The sequence below is a fragment of the Cheilinus undulatus genome, linkage group 6 (assembly GCF_018320785.1).
Source record: "Cheilinus undulatus linkage group 6, ASM1832078v1, whole genome shotgun sequence".
In the NCBI taxonomy this organism is placed as follows: domain Eukaryota; kingdom Metazoa; phylum Chordata; class Actinopteri; order Labriformes; family Labridae; genus Cheilinus; species Cheilinus undulatus.
In genome coordinates this window covers 44,439,834-44,460,452 of record NC_054870.1, presented here as the reverse complement: position 1 = coordinate 44,460,452, position 20,619 = coordinate 44,439,834, and the positions used below count along the sequence as shown (strand labels likewise).

At 39.6% G+C, this 20,619-nt stretch overlaps 1 protein-coding gene across 12 annotated transcripts in view; it reads left to right on the top strand.

The window, feature by feature from the left end:
* Positions 1-20,619, top strand: part of tacc2 (transforming, acidic coiled-coil containing protein 2) — a 130,298-nt gene that overhangs the window by 49,823 nt on the left and 59,856 nt on the right. For all 12 annotated transcript variants that reach the window (XM_041788690.1, XM_041788699.1, XM_041788698.1 and 9 more), the window contains one exon: positions 3,255-4,085. In XM_041788690.1, coding sequence (XP_041644624.1) covers positions 3,255-4,085 — 831 coding nt within the window. The remainder of the gene's footprint in view (positions 1-3,254; positions 4,086-20,619) is intronic.

Here is a 20,619-nt window from a genome sequence, read left to right as displayed (position 1 = left end):
ATTGTCCAGGTTTTTGACATCAAGCAGCTTGGAGTATGTGTTCCCCAGAATTAGAGAGATTAAACAGAAAAGATTTCGCATAACTGAAGATGTTGGCCAACCAGGAAAGCAGTGTATATTTCATATGGACATGAGAATGGCTGAAGGAGCTAAGCTAAGCTAAGCTAACTCATATCCATTCTCATGTTCGTTTATTTGTTAGATAACCCGTTTTTTTTCCTTAACCATGATAAATCCTGATATACTTCACATCAAAGTTATTAATCAGACTGTATTTCATGTCTAGCTAATAAATATGAGCTGTCATAGCCTGTTATCTAGTTAGCCGCTTGGTCAGCTAGCACACTGCCATACGGTCTCTCTGAAAGCTACCGCAAAAGTTCAGTTTTTTCAATGCACTTGTGGCACAATCTGTAGGAAAATATTATGAAGGGGGGGGAGTTATACAGGCAATTGGGACACCACGGAGATTCCCAGAGGAATGAAAAGACTTCGGGTTGACTTACCTTTCTAACAGTATGTATGTGGAAAAAAGGGGTTAAAGGAACAACATTCAGGGACATGAGACTTATCTGTACTCTGCAGCACAGTACCTGGCCTACCTTCGGCTTAAAAAAAAAAAATCTCAGACTGTTGGAGTGGTATGCAATCACTATCTAAAGCTGCTCCTCATCTGCTCAGATCACCCTCAAAACTTCTGCTGAAAGTATTATTTTTGAAAATATTAATCAGATGTTGAATTGGGCAGGATTGATGTTAATTAGCTCATTTAAGGATACAATGCATCGATTTTTTTTCATTTAAGTAGTATTGTTAATTCATAAAGTGACCATTCCTATGTTATATATTTTTAGTGAGTTCCTTTAGTATCTCAGTTATTTCCAAAAGTTTTCAAAGACAGAATAATTCTTGAATTTTACAGTTGTAAAGGTTCTTGTCTTGTCATGGTTGCTGCAATAGGTTGTAAGTTCATCCTAAACTCACCTCTGTAACCTGGAAACCCCCCAGACTCTGTTCAGTAATGGGGCAAATCATGAGGGATATTTACTAAACAGAAACCTGACGTGTTTTCATTCATATATTTCTCATAATGAGGGAGAAATGTACTTCTGCATGAAGCTTGAAGCAGTCCTAGAATGTTCATGTGTACTGGAAGCAACTCTAGAGCTCTTGCACTCCCAGGGACGTGCATGCAGAAGTGCACTTTTTTCAAGATACACATGTGGGCTTTTTATGGCTTTATTTGACCGAGGAGCAGAGTGGATAAATTCAGAAACAGGGATGAGAGAGTGTGGGAGAGACATGCAGGACGGGAGCCACAGGCTAACCCACATACACAGGCTGCAACTTAATCACTAGGCCATCTGCACCCAGGAATTGCACTTTTAAGTGCATTCTCCCTTATTATGAGAAATTTATGAATTGAAACAAACAGCAGCTTTCTGTTTATCCTCTTTAAATTTCGAGAGAACTTTTTATTCAACAGAATCCACAATTCAAAACAAGAAGTAAAAAGCGTTGATGGGCGGTGCTGGTCTTTACCTATTATGTGGTATGGGGCTTTTCCATCACATGCCGTGGCTCGGCTTGACTTGGTTTGACTCGGTATGGCAGTGCAGCGAGGCAGGGGATTTGCTTTTCCAGCACAACCGAGCTACCAGTTTGAGGGCATGCCTAGAGCTGATGATGTGGCGTTTTGAGTCCTCCTCGATTTCTCTACACCGTCTAGTCTGATTGACTTTACATCGTTTTACAGCAAAAATCAAACTGTAGACAGACAGCACTGCACACTGATTTTGGTCTGGCTCGGCATGGCCAAAAGTTGTAGTGGAAAAGCCCCATATTGTTTTGTCTGAGAACCTCCTCATGGCGGAATTTTACACACTGCCTGTTTAATGAGCAGAAAGACGGTAATAGTATGATATGTTCAAGGTCAGCTTGGATAACTGATGATTACAATATAAATGTAATGTCATGATATGCTCAGATGTAATGCAAGGAAAACTATGTGTAAAACCGGAGCACAGAAAAATTAAATCAAGCGTCCCTTTTAATGCACTCTCACAACCCTCGCTGATTCAGGTGACTAACACGCTAGAACGAGTTCCATGGAGGAAGGAGAGGAAAATGGTCCAGCAGTTCATATAAGGACATCTTTAGATGTGTGGAGCTATAAACACTATGGATTTGTTGCATAAAAGGACAAAAATGTGACGATGAAGTGTAAACTGTGGTCAGGTCAGAAAAAAATCTCAACTGCTGTCAACTCTGCATCAAATATTTCCAAACACATGCATTGGCAGCATACAAACACAAAGCTAGAAACTAAAGACTCCCTTGAATGAGCCTCAAGATACTTTCTGAGCAGCCAAGGCTCCATCTTTAACAGCAGCAACAGGTAACAACAAAAGATGAGATAAACAGGCTTGTGGCAGCATATACGGAGGAGGATATAATATCTACTCTAGTCTTGTTCTTGACACATTTTTCTGTGAGGTGCTGTTTTGTGATTTTCACAACTTTTCTGTCACCTTTAATGTATTAGAGAGCAGAAAGGAGAGATCTGTGTATGTCTAAATGCAGTTCAACATGTATCTAAAAGGTCAGTAGAGGTCATCATGCTCCTAATGTGCCACAGAAGGTGGCATGTTACATTAGCATGCTGTCACATATCATCTGCTCAAGCACATCACAGAAACAAAGGCCTGTGTAGCTGTGATTGGTTTGAGTCACTGGTTATAACAGTGAAAAGCATTATGAATCATTCAGGAGGAATACTTCCATTACTTTTGATATTTCTGTGGTTTTTATGCGATATTGAGCATTTTTAGCATTCCATGGGCTTCTAAGTGTTTCCTCTTAGCATTCCAGTATCAGCGTGTTCAGGATTTGTTTGCTGTGGTTTTACAGAGAGCTGTGTGACAATGAATATGAATGAGGAGGTAAACACAGAGCTCTACTTTGTATTGAGTCAGATGACTGTGCTTGTTGAAGTCTAATGGATGTAATGCAGCCCTTTATATCCAAAGAGTGACATCAGCTGTGCCATCGTCCCTGCTCTCTAGGGCAAGAATGATCCTTTTCTCACTCAGCTCAACACAATGGAAGTACTACACAAATGCACACACTTTTCAAGGGACACAAACCCCCAGACAAACACACACATTTGTCACTTGTCAGTCACTCCTTGTGCATGTGTTGTAAACCAAACAACCAGTCCATCAACCAGCCCCTTCTCTTATTTTGTTTTCCAGACGCCTCCCATCTTTGGAGTCCCCCCAGCAGGAGTTTCTCACCCCGACTGAGGAGATCGATGCTCCTCTGAAGCAGCCAGAGAGCCCACAGCTGGAAGAGAAGACAACAACAGAGATCTCACCTCTGAAGAAGCCGGTGGATCTTCCTGAACCTTTAAAGAAGACAACAGAGCTCCTGGAGCCAAGGCAGAGCACAAAAGTAGAGCTACAAGAAGAAACACTGAAGGTAACACCTCCAGAACAAATTAAGGAGCCTCCAAAGGACCTTCAAGAGCAAAATCTGAGCACAAAAGACACCTTCCTAGTTGAGACTAAGGCAGAGGAGCTCAGAGAACCATTTGAGCAAGAAGAGCCTCAAGAAGAGTTTCCTCAACCAATACAGAGCACAAAAGCAGAACTCCCAGACGACACAAAAACAGCAGAGTTTTCAGGTCCTATCGAGAGTGAAGATGAGCCTTCAGAGCAAACGCAGAGCACAAACGTAGATCTCCAAGAGGAGATAGAGAAAGAGCTCACAGAAGAACTCAAGAAGGAAGAGGAGCCTCAAGAAGAGCTCCAAGAACCAAGAAGGGAGCAGGTAGCTTCTTTGGAAACTTCACAGGAGACTTTTGAACCAACAAAAAGCACAGAAGAGTCACCAGAACCAACAAAGTATGAAGAACCAGAACCAACACAGACCACAGCAGAGCATCTAGAACCAGAACTACAAGAGGAGCCAGTGGTAAAACCAGCAGAGATCCCACCTGAGGAGCCCACCTATGAAGTACCAGCAGAGGAACCTACGGAGTTCGAAAACGTCCTGTATCCTGCTGAGGAGCAACTAGACAGTGGGTGAGTCTCGCTCTTTAAACTTTTACTGTCTTGCTCACTTAAAAACCAAAGGAAGAGATGCTGGACACTAAAGCAGCACAAGAGAGGCATCACGCTGAGAAAGATGATTGAGTCTCACTGATTCTAGTAATCCCATTCCTCCAAGTATTCAGCCTCTTCCTCTCTTTTCAGCCTGACTAAAATTGATTTTCTCTACACAGCGTATAGTGTTTATGTTGTTAAGGGCTTCAACTATGGGGAGAATCCTCAGGAGTCATTGTTTTTGTGCTTTTCATGCTGTTGCGCTAGTGATATCAGAAGAGGCGTTATGTTTTTGGGTTGTTCATCTGTACGTCTCTGTACATCCGGGCCATTCTTATGAATCAGCTATCTCGAGATTTCTTCGAGAATTTTCTTCAAACTTTGCACAAACGTCCACTCCAACTGGAGGATAAACTGATTCAATATTCAAAGCCAAAGGTCAGGGTCACTGAGCCTTATGTTCATCCTTTATTTACAAAATTTCTATGGATTACTTCCACAGAGTAAGACTGTGCATTTCTCACAGCCTCAAGATATTATATGACCACAATACACGATGGTCTTCATTTAAAAAACGTGCATAGAAACCAGCACAGATTAGGTGTAGAAATCATCTTATGACAGTGTCCACATGTGATTTATAAGATGTGCTTAAGTGGCCAATCACAGCTTAAGAATGAGTTGTTGATAAATATGATGACTGAAAACATCTTTCACATGACACGCCCCTAGGTATTAATGGTTCAGCTAGCCTGGCCCACAGAGTTTATGAAATGGAGATAAGTAAGATGGCAAAGATACCTGCTCCCTTTATTATGGTTTCTGTCTTATGGTCAGAGAAGTAGTGAAAAATTTAATATTTGTTGTTTTTCAGCCAAAAAAGTGGCATTAACCTGCGTCCTCACATAGGGTCATGACATTTTGGGTTCCTTGCACCATTTCTCTTAGTTTTGCTCAACTTAGACCTGTTTGCCTCATTTGTGGACATGTTGTCTGCCATCTTGTGGTCACCTAAGCTTATTACAATGATTAGTGTACATTAAAGATGACTGCAAAAATGTTCTACAGCTAGTCTTGACAGATTTTACACATTTTCTCATCAGTAACAAGCTACAACACTGATTACCAGCAAGTACTCACATGAGGACATCAGGACTTAGTATGTTGTTTTGTTGTTCAATAAATTTTGGGAAGACTTTGGAATGAAACCAACAGTTTTCAAGTAAAAGGGAGCATCAACGCTTTTGCATCATTGTCCCAAATAGGGGTTTTTGCACCTATTTGGCAGAATGGCCCTTTTTTGTTACACAATGGAGTCTTTCCTGTGTTAAAGTAAAGTAAACCCACTGTCCCGATATGAGGACATCCTTTTTTAAAACTACTTCTTGTCACAACACAATGTTTAGTTATTATATAATCCCTCTTGGTTGTCTTTCTTGCTTTTAAAAATATTTTGGTTTCACTCACTAAAAGTTTACTTGTATTTACAAGCATGTCTGTGTGCTTATATCTGCATTCACATAAAGTTTCTGTAATGAACTAATGAGTAGGGATTAGACAGCCTTACCTACAATCAATAAGCAGCTGTCTGAAACCTTCGTTATCAACAGCAATTAGCATCCACCACTAGCCAAATGCTGGTATTTTTGAGCAGTGTCAGGTGAATTTGCTCAACCTATAAGCCACTGGGGCAAAAATTGTCTAATATAACAAACGCAGCTTATGTAGCTTTTCTAGCATAAGCTATGTAGATAACAGAGCTACCTTGATAATGTAGCTGTATAGCTAACATAGCTTAAGCTGCAAGCTCATGAAGCATGTAGCTACATTAGCTTTAGCTGTTAGCTACACTTACTAAAGCTTGTGCTGCTAAAGATAACTTCTAACTGATTTTGTTTAAAAATAAAGTTGAATTTAAAAAAAATCTAACACTGGATATGTGTTGCACTGGGAAATTACGGCACTTAATATCTGACAGAGACGGCGTCTGACAGTAATGGTGTGCAACAGGAGCTGTCTGAGATCAACAGTCTGCAGCTAGACTGCCTTGGAAATCGTGCACAAAAATATTTAATTTTTGCTAGTCAGACACTCATAATGCAGTAAATTTATAGTCTTTAATTTGAACTACTATAAGCCTTGATTATTATATCAAGTAAAAAAAAAAGATAATGGCTGCTAAAGTTTTGAATCCACCAGCTACAGTGGCAGGTAGGCAAAAAGCTGATTTCCAGCCCTGCACTGTAAGGGTTCATGTATAAACAGTGAAGCATCTTGCATCTTCTCATCCTGTATAAAAGTTGAGGGACATTTTGACTTAATACCTTTTAATGCTAACCTTGCAAAGCTCCCATCTGAACAGTATGGGCCCAGTTAGAAAGTGACAGGACCAATCAGCGTCGAGGGGCAGTACTTTTCGGGCGAGGCAGAACCGTGACGTAAGCAAGAAGCAACAAGAGGCTGGAGCAATTATGGCAGAAAACATTAGCACGGATGCTAAAGAGTCATTTTTATCAGAACTTGACGATATTTCTTTGTTAAAAGAAGAACAGAGAACAGCTCTGAGTTATTTTCTTTTCAAAAACGACAAAGTCGTGTACTGACATGTCTACAGACGCCAGGATTTGCATCATGCAGTTCTCTATGGAGTTACTCCTTCGGTAGGGGCGCAGCTCGGTAGCGGCTACATCAAGTGTTTTGTTGCTCTGATTGGCATGTAAAGGTGTGACGGACAGAATGTTGATCCAGTCACTTTCCAAGCTTTTTTTCAAAGGCTCTGCCCTTTCCCAAATGCTGACTATGAGTGGTTTACCAGATGGATGTGTGAAACAAATCCATCTGGTGTCAGGTTAATTGACTGCTAATTAGCCTGGTGTCTTTTGTGTAGCTGGAGGGTTGTCGTGTCACTGCAGTATTTTTATCTTGTTTTTGCACTGCATGACACATGTCCAACTCCTGACTATCTGGTGTTTTCAGCTGTGCCAATAGTACATAGACTTTCTCTGCTTCTTGCTTTGTTTTGATCAGAAACGTGCATGGCCTCTTAAATAATGGCTCATACTTACTGGAAATGCATATTTGTTATTGGTCACATGACCTATGGCGGTATTGACACTAAAAAAATCAATATCAGTTGACCCCTAGTTTGTATTGATTAAAGGGTGGGAGAGAGAGAACAAAAATGGAATCTACATTGACTCTGAATGAAAGAGAGTCACACACTGGTCTGTTTATGTGCCTTTATAATCATTTTTGGGCTTCTATGAAAATCATACAACAATCAGACCAGGCAGGAATATTCAGCAATAACTCCCATCTTTCCCCCGTTTCTGTCTTTCTCACATTACATTGTGATTTTTTAGCAGTTACACATTAAAATGCCACTCAGGATGTGAAACTAGTCTGGACAGAAGCAGTGCCAGTCTCTGTGGATGAAATCAGTCAGGGAATGATGTTCATTATTCCTGTTAAGATGTTTGATTTTTACCTGAGTGAGAGTTGAGTCCCTCTCTGTCCCACATGGATCCATCTGCTGCTCAGCAAAGTGACACAATGATACATGAGCTTGTTAGTTTTACAAGCCTGAACAACTTCACACATGATAGTAGCTTTATAATAATGTCTCTACATTTGTTTAAGTGTCTTCAAATATGAATCAAAGGACAATCAAGGAAAGTCATTTTGAGGTTGGCCAGTACCAAAATGTGGGCACAGTGGACACCAAAAAGTCGAACATCTACTTCATTTCCCTCTGCTTTAGCTGCTTAATGTACATCACAGATCATTTTAGTGTTTGAGATGTATGATGGGGTTATAAATTGATGTACCAGCCTCCACTGAAACCTACCATATCCCAATAAACCTTGAAGTAATGATTCCCTTTAGGGCTGTTCCCCTTCAGTCACTGTCTGGATTAAACAAAACATAATCCTCTATTGTCTGAAATCTCAGGATTATAGCTTTGTGACATTAAGAACGGTGGGTTTACAGAGAGGGAGGCTGGTTATTATGTGGTTGACTGGTTTCCAGACAGGAAACCAGACATCACAGCGATCCGTCGGACCTGATAATTTTCTTAAAACCTATCCAAACATTTTCATTTCACTTTATTGCCGCTAACTTGTTTTTAAAAGAGGTGAATCTCAGCAGGACATGTGCTTTCTAGCTCAGCAGCTCTGCCTGTCACACATTAAAATGGATTTCCATGCACTCAGGAGAGTTGGCCTGGTGGTTTTTGTTTGGCTTTGAGACACCTCGAGGGCGTCTCGTTGGTTGCTGCTGTCTGCAGCGGTTAAATGGTGTCTTAGCGGACGAATGAAAAGGAGTCTCATAGATTTGTGCTGGTTGGGGTAATGGCAATGAACCCTTTATGCTGTTAAAACTCCTGACTGAGTTTTATACACACAGTAAAGCAGAGTGCCAGTTACTTGAACCTTTGTGTGGGCATTCATAGTTTAAGAGCCCTAACTAGACTGTCTGCTTAGAGGTGGTACAAGTGCATTTCTTTAGGTTTTTATTGTTAAAATCAATTAGTAGAAGAACTATATCAATGAGTCTTCAGCATTTAAACTGTAAAAGTAAAGAAATGCTCTGCAGTGTAAGTGTGACACATGCACTCCTGAAATATTTAGGAAATTGAAAGACTGCCTGCCCATGAAGTGTTTTGTTGTGTTTCCACCAATCAGTCTGGCTTGGTTCAGTACAGTCTGGTATGGTCTGGTACAGTAAATCCTGTTCTTTCTTGAGTTTTCACAACCAACCTTACCCTAACTTGGTAGGTCCGAGTATCAGCCAGAAGTGTGTCAAGCTCTAGCCTGTAGGGTCACATTGGCAACACCCCAACAGCGGGGTGCTGTTGAAAAGTAAGATTTTTTGAATTGTTTAATGTGGTCCTTTTCCAAATGTTTTACAGTGTACTGCATCAAACTGAACTGAACTGGACCACTTGGTGGAAATGCACCATTCCTGAGCTGTTTACCGTCCCAGTTGGAGGCAAGTAAAAGGTACTGCTGAAATCTAGGAGGGTGAACAAAGCGACGGACATTTTTGCCTTGTATAATTGGATTTATCCACTGTGTCAGTGAATGATTAGAACAACCTACAAGCAAAAAGGAGCCTCAGTATGCGCATAAAGTTCATAGAGTCAAGCAGTGGTTACAAAACATAAACTTGCTGCAGCTAATCTTGACCTAGTGGAAATTTGCCCCTTGGATGGCAGGAAAAGTGCAAGGTTGTTTGTGTTCACATATACACTATTTGGACAAAATCTTTGGCCACACCTGTTGATTACTGAATTTAGACATTTCAATCAGACCTGTGGCCGCAGATGTATAAAATATTTAGCCATGCAGTCTCCATTTGCAGAGTTCAGTGCAAAGCCTTGGATGGAGTGGTAAAGCACATCAACACTGGACTGTGGAGCAGTGGAACTGTTCTGTGGAGTAAAAAGTCACACTTCTCTGCCAAGAAAACGTTAACCTGCTTGACTGCTGTGTGCCAACTGTGAAGTTTAGTGGAGGATGGATAATGGTATGGAGCTGTTTTTGAGGGGTTGCACAAGGCTCCTTAACTACAGTGAAGACCAATCTTAATGCTTCTGCATACCAGGATATTTAGGACAATGCCATGCTTCCAACTTTGTGGCAACAGTTTGAGAAAGGCCTTTATTATTGACCTATTACATTATTGTACATAAAGAAAACAAGAAATCCTCATAAAATCAGACATCAGAGACCAAACAATATAAGCGTTAAGGCATTATACAAAGACCAAGACTATAACAAAGTGACCATTTAAGTTAAAGTGCATGAACAGTGCACATGAACGTGAATATACTTGAGGAAATCGCACATTTGCAGGCACATTTTAACCTCCTAAAAGACCATGCATGTACATATGAAAACAACACATTTTAAAAATTATTTTTGCTATTAGAATTTTCTAATTAATTGTCTAGAATGTCCATTGACTTTTAAGTAGTGGGCTTGAAATATTAGAAAATTTGCTATAATTTTTCAGGAATTTTCATGGACATTTTAGGGAATTTGTTTGGATATCTTGGGAAATTTGCTTGAAAACTTTTGAATATTTTCATAGAAATTTTGGGGATATGTTTATTTGAGGGTGTCATTGGAGGTTTTAGGAGTAAGATGCTTTGAATTTTTGGGCATTTTCATGGAAATTTGGGACATGTATTTGTAAGGTTTAAGAACTTTGACTGGGAATGGGGGGGTCAAGATTTTTTATGGAAATTTAAATGTCTTGGGGAATTTCATTTTCATGGAATTTTTGGGGAATGTATTTGCAAAGTTCTGGGAATGTGATAAAAAATTGGGGAAAGTATGATTTGAAAATTGTGGAACTTGGTTAAAAAAATTTCAGGAATTTCTTTATAGGGATGTTTAGGCATTATGCCAAAGTTTCACTAAACAATCTGGGGAAATTTTTAAGAAACTGTGGATGACTTCTTTTTGGGATACTTAAAGAATATTTTTAGGAATTTTTACGGAAACTGTAGGTAAAATATTTGGACATTTTAGGGGATTTGTGAGGATTTTTTGAAAGGAAGATCTCCAAGAATTGTGGGATTATATTTTTTTCTGCAGAAACAGAACCTTCAGAAGATTTTCAGACGTAGTCATTGATAAAAATAAGGCTAGGATTTCAGACTGATCAGGTCCTACTAATCCAAAAATCCAAAAGCTCAGGTTTTCATAGAGCTCTGAATTATATTCAAGTGTTTTTTCTATTTTTATTTTGTACCTGATTATTGCCATTTTGATATATTTCCATTAGACTAAATTATAGCCTCTCTTTTCTCATAACTCTTTATTATCTTTTCTCAGCTTCCTTGATTAGCCCTTGTCTTTGTCACTCTCTCTGCTGCTGTTTTTTGCACGCCCAGGAGGAGTCGTCCCACATGCCTCAGTAGCGCTTGCTGCCTGCCAGTCTGAACACATGTGCCATCACTGCTGTCAGGGACATAAAGGTTTGTTCAGAGAGGAGGGAGGAGTAGTGACAGTGTGTTTCTCTCTATATGTTTCATCTGCAGATAATGTTACACTCAAATACTCAGCGTGGCAGTGGGCAGAGTGGACCACATGTTTCTGTGTGGTGTACATAGTGTGTTTTTCTCCCCGCCCCCCCCAGAGGCCGTCCTAGCTGTCAGTCCCTCTCTGTCTGTGCGGCTTTGTGAACTGGAGCCTGTAGTGGGAGGAATTTGGGCAGGCGGCGCTCAGCCCCACTGAAGTCATCTACAGACAGAGTGGAACAAAAGCCAGAGTTCAGGGAAACACTGGAACATGTGCTGCGGCGTGAGTTTGTGTGACAGAGTCAGCCAGTCGCACAGAGCAGAGAAGCACCGGGACGTACGGTTATTGACTGAAGAGGAGTTATTTCTACTGCTCTCTCTGGAGTTCAGTCTGACGCCCTGTCATGACTCCCTCTTGGCTCTAATCTGGGTGAGTTGACGAGAAGACGCTGGCCTATTTTTTCTTCCAGTAGGTGTTTAAATCCCTCCAGGTGGATGCAGCAGATGGTCAGTAGGTAACTAGTGCTAATTACACTTTGCCTCTGCTGACCTCAACAGACGGGAGGAGTGGAGGGACGCATAGTGAGACGAAAGAGAAAAAGAGCAAAGTTGTGACATGAGTGTAGCACTTTGAAAAATGTTACAGGTTCGAGCATGTTGATACCCTCCTACACCATGAGGAAACTGTCTGATTGGTGGTTGGCGAGCAGCCTTTGTGGTTGCAAAAATAATCATCAACAACTGTCTGTGGGTTTGTAGAAAGACCTGTTGGCATGTTAAACATTAAACAGAATAATGACTAATTGTGTGACACATGGCACCAAAGGACCAGGAAAGATTGGAAAAACGTTTTGTAATATACTTTCTTTTTATATAAATTGTCTTACAATTAGAGCTGTGAAACTACTGGAAAATTTAATTGCGACTATCTAAGGGTTTCTAGAGTTAATCACAGTTAATCCCCTTTTGTTGCTTTAAAATGACACAATTTAGCATTTAAAACTATTTAGTTTCATGATGGATTTTTGTGTCTTTCACTAAGAGTAACTGACTTCCTGTTTGGGTAAAGACCTGCGTTTGGACAAAAGTATTTGGCCACCTGACCATAACACTATTAGGGACTATAATGACATTGTATTCAAATACATGTACTTCAATATGAAGTTTCCCCCGTTTTGCAGCTATAACAGCCTCCACTCTTCTTGGAAGGCTTTCCACAAGATCTTTGAGTGTTTCTGTGTGGATTTGTCCCCATTCATTCTGTAGAGCATTTATGAGGTGAGTCACTGATGTTTGATGAAAAGGCCTGGCTCACAAATGCCGTTCCAGTTCATCCCAAAGGTGCTCTATGGGGTTGAGGTCAGGGCTCTGTGCAGGCCAGTCTAGTTCTTCCAAACTGAACTCATCAAACCATGTCTATGTAATCCTTGCTTTGTGCACTGGGGCACAGTCATGTTAGAATAGAAAAGGACCTTCCTCAAACTGTTGCCACAAAGTTGGAAGCATAGCATTATCCAACATGTCTTAGTATGCTGAGCTTTAAAAACTCTGTAAAGGCAAATCCAAAATTTTTGTCTTAACACTCTAGATATGTTGGAATATGGTTGCCGTAAACATGTGAAAAACTGAGATATAAATGTGACAGAATTTTGGATTTACACTGTTACAAATTTATCACCTCTTTCCTGGCTTGGTTTAATTTGGGCGGGGCTAATATGTGGGCTGATGTCACCAGCCCACAGTAGGGAATGACCCCACCCCTCTAACATTATAATATAAAATCACAGAGCAGATCATCTCAGTACAGTCTGTTATTAGCTGATGTCACTGCGCTCTGAACATAAGGTCAACATTCAGATTGTAACATTTTCTGAATTTGAGAGGATTGTTTTTCTCCTGAGTGGGCGTGGCTTCAGCTCATACATTAGACATGCCCACACCATCCTGGAGCATATTTTACTGCCTTATTTGTCATGATTTTGAAGCTTATTTTATAAACTTGGAGATGTTTTATTTGACTGAAGTTTGACCTGGGGGTTCATAACACAGTGACCTGTCATACAAAAAACCTAAAAAAAGTTTCATTTTCACTTTACAGGGGCTTAAAGATTGGCTTTCACTGGAGATAAGGGGTCCAGTCCAAACCCTGAAAATAGCCCCATACCATTACCCCTCCTCCATCAAAATTTATAGTTGGCACAGTGCATTCAGGCAGGTAGCGTTCTCCTGTTATCCACCAAACCCAGACTCACCAGTCTGACTGCCAAAAAGAGAGGAGTGATTTGTGACTCCACTTCACTCACATTTAACACTTGACATTGGACTTGGTGATGTGAGAATTGCATGCAACTACTTAGCCATGGAAACCCATTAATGAAGCTCCCACTGCACATTTATGTGCTCCCATTTTTTGCCGGTGGAAGTTAAGAACTCTTCAGCTATGAAATCAGCCAGTATTTATTTTGTTGACTAAAACTATAACTAAAAATGTTCGTTAACAGCCTTTTTTTCCATGACAAAAACTAGACTAAGACTAACAAAAATAGATCTATGATGACTAAAACTGACAAAACTAAGTTTAATTTTCGTCTAAAATTAGACTTAAATGTAATGTAGTTTGTGTTGGACATTCAAAATCTGTGATATTTCTCCGCTGCGGGTAAATCTGTCAAAAAACAATGCAGCTGTGTCTACTCTGTCTTTCAGATGTAGAAAGCAGGGACCCTAGGTTTGGCAGAGTGCATAAAGCATGATTTGGTACCAGATTTAGGCAAGAAAATAAATGCTTTTTCTAAAAGTAAAGACTAAAATGTGAGGACTTTTTATGTGCTAAAACTAGACTGAAATGTTTTGAATTTTCATAGACTAAAACTAGACTAAACCTAAAAAGGGTAGAATTGACTGAAATGTGACTAAAACTAAAACACATTTTATTCAAAGACTAAAACCAAGACTAAAATTAAAAATAGCTGCCAAAATGAACACTGAAATCATCGTGTTGGTGACTTTTTTTTTTTGCATCGTGTGCCTTCGCAGTTGTTGACCCCGCTCTGAGATTTTACGTGGTCTTCTGCTTCCTGGCTGAGTTGCTGTTGTTCCTAAACTCTTCCACTTCCCTGTTAGATCACTTACAGTTGACTGTGGAATATCCAGCAGGGGTCCTTGATTGAAACACCTAAATTCAATCAGGAACAGGTGTGGTTAAATACTTTTGTTGAAGTAACAATTAAACTAGCATTAAATGTCTGCAGACCTCCAACTGGTATAATAATATGTCGCATCATTACTATAATGATGTGTTCCTGCTTTTTATAATTAAAATCACCATCAAATAAAGGTATGATCTTCACTTTGCATTGTTTATCCAACAGTGCACCTACCACTGTGTGGAATAATATTATTATTTATCATTATAAATGTTATATAGGCATACATCATGTTTGATAGCTTTATTTTGGAAACGATATGGTTTGGATTAATTAGAATGAATTATTTCATTAAATTATGTGTTGAAATAAGAAACTGCCCAGTACTGAGTGCTTAAAGCTTCCTTTTTAGTTGCCTTGATATCTGAACAGGTGTAGACAGTGTGTGAGTGTTTACTATTAATACACTAATCCTGAAATACTGATTAGTGTTAAATAATTGTCTTTATATCAGTGTACATGTCAGCTTTACATGCACAGTTCTGAAATCAGCAGGTATTTATTTATGAAAAATGAAATACTGTTTGAGTCGTGTCTTTATGTGGGATGTTCCTTATCCATATTTCTGGAGTGAACAGGAACTATGATGCACTATAGCACATATTGCACTTTAAATAGAGCTGTTGCCATGGTGATTCTAGGTTCATATGACTTTGCTGGCGTAAGTTACGTGAATAATCTCATGCCTGTTATTCATTCAAGCACACTTGACTTGAAATAATAATTTCTATCAGTAGTGGCAGAAAGACTGGGTGTATATTTATGTAGGAGTGTTTGTGATCTTTACAACGTGCTCTGTCCCCAGTCTGTGTGGGAATGTGTTTGTGAGCAGTATGAGGTAGCTGCTGGCTCCGGGACAGAATTGCTTCTTAAAAAAAAAAAAAAAATCTCCTTTACTTCATCTGGTCTCATTTATAACTCTGTGTTTATCATCAAACACTCTGCCTGGACTTTATATCTCTTGTGTCCAGCTGTTTCCCGTAGATTACACCAAATGTGCGTGCATGGCTGGAGTACAGTACAGACAAAGTCCCATGTTTATTTTATCTTAGTCGTGAAAGTGTAGGTTAAAAAAATGTGTTCTGAACTCAACATTGGTGGGAAATTACATGTATTAGCACTGGACTTGATGGTAAAAATCTGGTTCTCAAAAGCTACTTATGAGGTGCTGCTCAGTAACGCCCTGCACGCTGCTGCTAAACCAACAATAAAAACCTGCACTGGATCGCCTCCAGGTGTTAATGCCAGCAGTTAAACTACTCTGATGTGTCTACATGTGTTGCTAAAAGGAGAAAATGTGCTCTCATTAAGTAACATTCATGCACTTCACATTTTGAAGAACTCAGGAAACTCCAGCTGTTGACCTGCAGACCACATCTCCACATAGAAGCTCCAGTGTCCAGGTTAATCTTATTATCTGCAACTGGATCCTCTCCGATTGCCTGATTTATTTATTTTTATCTGCTCTGTAGTGATCTTTGTCCATCTTTGGAGGCAGCAGTGAGTCTTATGACACTTCACCGTGAGTGTTGTGACTCAGTTGTGTCTATTTCCAGGCTGCATGTGCCAACTCGGACACAGATGCTGACATATGTATAGCTTCTGCCTCACTGAGGATTAATGCAGCCACATAAAAATTCATGCACAGAATTGTATGAATGTCAACTGTTCATGCCACCATCCTGCAGCAATTAGAACATTCTTCAGTGTTACAGTAGAAAGAAAGAAACCAGAGCAGTGTTGGATGTAAACTGTACGCCCTCAAGAAAAGCACACGCCCTCATTTAAAGTTATTAAGCTCTGAGAATAAGTGAGCTCCGTTCAGCCTGAAACAAGCTGGAGGAGTATTTGGAAACTTCAGCTCAGCAGACAGCTGGCCTGATGTTAGAGTTTAGTGAATAAACTTTGACTCATTTCAAGTGGCAACTTCCACTATTGAAATGAAGTCAGTGCAGTCCAGTTCCTCCAGTCTTTGGCTACAAAATAAGGAAACACCATTAGGTTTCATAAAAATAGCCTGTATTTACAGCAGAACAGGTTCACAACACTGCTTTTGTCTCAATAATATATGGGCAAAAATCATCAGGGAATGTAATAACATGGTATTCAAATGTCCTTTAATTTGAAGACCCCCCCACCCCCATTTGCAGCGCTAACAGCCTCCACTCTTCTTTGAAGGCTTTCCACAAGATTTTGTAGTGTTTCTGTGTGAATTTGTGCCCATTCATTCTGCAGAGCATTATGAGGTGAGGCACTGATGTTTGACAAGAAAATCTGGCTTGCAATCTCTGTTTCAGTTCATCCCAAAGGTGCTTTATAGTCCTTGCTTTGTGCACTGGGGCACAGTCATGTTAGAATAGGAAAGGGCCTTTCCCTGACTGTTGCCACAAAATTGGAAGCATGGTATTGTCAAAAATTTCTTGGCGTGCTAAAGCATTAGTATTGGCCTTCACTGGATATAAGGGGCCTAGCCTAAACCCTGAAAACAGTCCCATTATCCCTCCTCAACCAAACTTCACAGTTGGCATAGTGCAGTCAGACTGGTAAAGCTCTCAGGAATCCACCAAACCCAGACTCGCCCATCTGACTGCCAAACAGAGAAGCGTGATTGTCTCTCCAAGCCATGTTTACAGGCTTGCATGCAGCCCTTCAGCCGTTGAAAGCAATTCCATGAAGCTCCTGCCGCACAATTTTTGTAATAACATTAATGCCAGTGGAAGTTCAGAACTCTTCAGCTTGGCAGCTATTTTTAATTTTGGTCTTAGTCTTTAGACGAAATGTCTTTTAGTTTTAGTCACATTTTAGTCATTTCTTCCCTTTTTAGTTTCAGCCTAGTTTTAGTCCATAAAAAGTCTTCACGTTTTAGTCTTTACTTTCAGTCCGAGCATTTATTTTCTTGCCTAAATCTGGTACCAAACCATGGTAGTGTGTTCTCTGCACTCTGCCAAACCTGGGGTCCCTGCTTTCTGCTGCTGAGAGGCAGAAGAGATACAGATGCATTGTTTTTTGACAGATTTACCAGCAGTAGAGAAATATCATGAATTTACAATGTCCGACGAAAACTAAACTACATTTTAGTCTAGTTTTAGTCATCTTGACAAAAACGAAACTTAGTGTTTGTCAGTTTTAGTCATCATATATCTATTTTTGTTAGTCCTAGTCTAGTTTTTGTTGTGGAAAAATTGGCTACCGCTGAGTAGTTTTAGTCATAGTTTTAGTTGACAAAATTATCACTGATTGGAATGATCAAATCTGTTATTGCCAAGTCAGTGGACAAGACGTTGAAAAATAGCTTTACATATTTACACATATAATATAGATGAAAGAAATCTGATTATGTAGATAAAACAGTAGAAGAATATACATTCTCTCTTTGTAAGTTTGTAGAGTTAAACAATATTAATAGTCAATGAAATAGAGTGTTGATTGGGAGGAGACCGACAGGATCTGATGTGTTTAGTTAACCTGACACACCAGATGGATTTGTTTCACACATCCATCTGGAAAACCTCCAATACTTAGCATTTGGGAAAGAGTTTTGAAAAATACTCAGACTGTGATTAGATGAATGTTCTGTCTGTCACATCTTTATGGGCCAATCAAGAGCAACAAAACATGTGACATAGCCGTAACCGAGGTGGGCGTGCGCAGCTACCGAGGAGTAACATGAACCATGGCGACTGTAGACATGTCAGTACATGACTTTTGTCGTTTTTGAAAAGAAAACAACTCAATAATGTTACTTGTTCATCTTTTAACAAAGAAAATGCTGTCAAGTTCTGATAAAACTGACGCTTTAGCAGCATCCACGCTAATCTCTTCCGCCACAATTGCACCTGCCTATTTTTTTTTTTTTCATTTCTGAGTGTGTCTGTAGACTTTCAGGGCCTCCCAGTACTGGAGGTGGAGCTCAGCATTGTCAGACTGTCTGTGTTTTTGGTTTGATAGATTTCTGAATGATTTTCTCTGATGTCTGCAGTCTTTATCAAACCACTCCTCATAGTTTGTTTTGGCTTGTGTTTTCTTCAGACTGGATAAGTCGGCCACATGGTCAAACAACATGTAGATATTGTGTGCCGCCGGGTTCATACCCTCTTAACTGATGGGGATATGAGGTGTTCATAAAATTATCTAAATGATTGGGTGTTGGCATGCTCTCTGGTGTTTGTCTTTGCTTGTGTTTGTCCATCTGTATGGTTGTTTACTAAAATTCATCTTTCAATCCAGAATTTAATAATTAACCGTTCTAGCCAAATATTCTCGTTCATGCAGTCTACATTGGCCACATTGCAGTTCCAAAATGTTGCCAGTGCAATTTGAATGTGGGACTTTGCATGCTAATTTTAATGAAAAACAGGAAATGACCAAATTTGGGCTGTCTGGGAATACTGTAGTGTTGACATGGTTTCTAAAGAGATGTTGCTATTGTTTGATTTTAACTGACATCAAATTTAGCTTTAGAATTCTGTCGTTATGACAACCCTAGTCAGTGGTTGATGGAGGTGTTGTACAGCTTCATCCTGCAGAAGAGGCTACAGGTCTATTTTTAGAGCTTAACAAGAGGCATGTCCCAAGTGGGGAACAGCTGCATGGGCGTCCATAGCATCGGCTGTCAGATTAGAGAGCCTACCACTCCTGATAAGAAGGGTCTGGATCAGGGCCAAATCCACTCCACCAGGTGGCCACTGATGACAGAGGCAGACACCCTTAGACAGACGGGCTTCTTCACGGCAGAGTAAGTAGATCAGGCAAGGAAAACATGAACCAGGAGATGAGATGAGAGGAGTTTCTTTTCTAGTTTCTTAGTCTTCTTAGGATGGTGGGAGTGAGCTTTTTATTCTTTAAGTCACTGCTCGGTCTAGGTGACAGCGCAGAACAGGGCGCTCCATCTTTCTCTGCTTTGAGGTAAGTTTTGGTCACTGTTGGGTAAAAAGGAGGAGAGTAGTGCTGGGGGATATGGACTAAAATTCATATCTAGAAATGAATGACAAAACATGCTGAAATTACAATGAGTTGTCACAGCAGAATTTCAAACCTTGATATGATTCTAGTATAAATTTAAATGATATTGAAACCTGTGTGATACCGTGGCAGCAGAAATAAAAAGTCCTGAACACCTAATATTGGACATTAAAAAAAAAAAAAAAGTTATTTAAACTAACTAAATAAGTAACATTTCAAAATGGTCAAATCATGTTGTCATCGTATTTGTGCAATATAGGCAGAGTGTAGGAGTTTACTTGCAAGTTTTGCTTTAGGGGTTACCAAAATTTTCTAGACTCCCAAATTTGTTAAAATGATAAAATATCCATTATTTTAAAAATTGAATAAATTATCTTTTTTCAGCTTTTTATCCAATAAAAAAAGGCTGTTCTCTAAATTGCAGAAAGGTATTGGCAACATTTAGAAATGTGGGTGGTACTGGTGAGGAGGGCAGGAAACCCTTGCTCCTTTCAAGTTTCAGCCACTTTTAGATTGTTGCCAATGCATATCTGCAATGTAGACATTATGTAGGAGTTTACCTACAATTTTTGGCACTGAGGTGTCAAATGTGCTGTGCAATTTAAAAATATCAAAAGTATGGAAATATAATGATCTTTATAGGGATGCATCACATTGGGTTTTTGCTGGTTCTGTCAAGACCTGAAACTTAAGCCTTTAAACACACTGTCAAGTTTAGGATGGACAAATTTTCAAATTTTAGTCCTTAAAAACACTTTAAAGTATAAGGAATGATGATAAATAAAGTAAAGACTTCAGCTGAAGTAGATCTGTTGGTCCAGGCTAAAACTCCTCTTCCTTATTTGTTTGTACAGCCAATATATATAAATCTGACTACATCAGATTTTAAAAGCGAAAATATTGGTTTTATATATTGGCAGAAATGTTCATATATGCCAATACAGATATCCTTCCAATAATATTGTACATCCCTAATAACCTTTAGTAGCATTTTGAACCAGAAGAAGTAGAGTGAAAAGTGGCAAAGAGCAAGGATTTCTTCCACTCCATGCCAGTTCTGACCACACCAGTTCCTTGCCATTTTCATCCATTTTTTTAAATATTGCCAACAAATTAGTGCAATGTTGGCAGTGAGCAGGAGTTTGCTGCTGACCTTTGCTGTGTGAAAAATATCATAATCTTTATTTCTTTAAAAACACAGAAATTAAATGGCCTTCATTCATAAATTTTACCCAAAGAGAGAGCGCTGTCTAAATTACAGAAATATGGGAAAATGGGCGGAACTGGCAATGAGAGAAGGAAATCTCACTCCTCA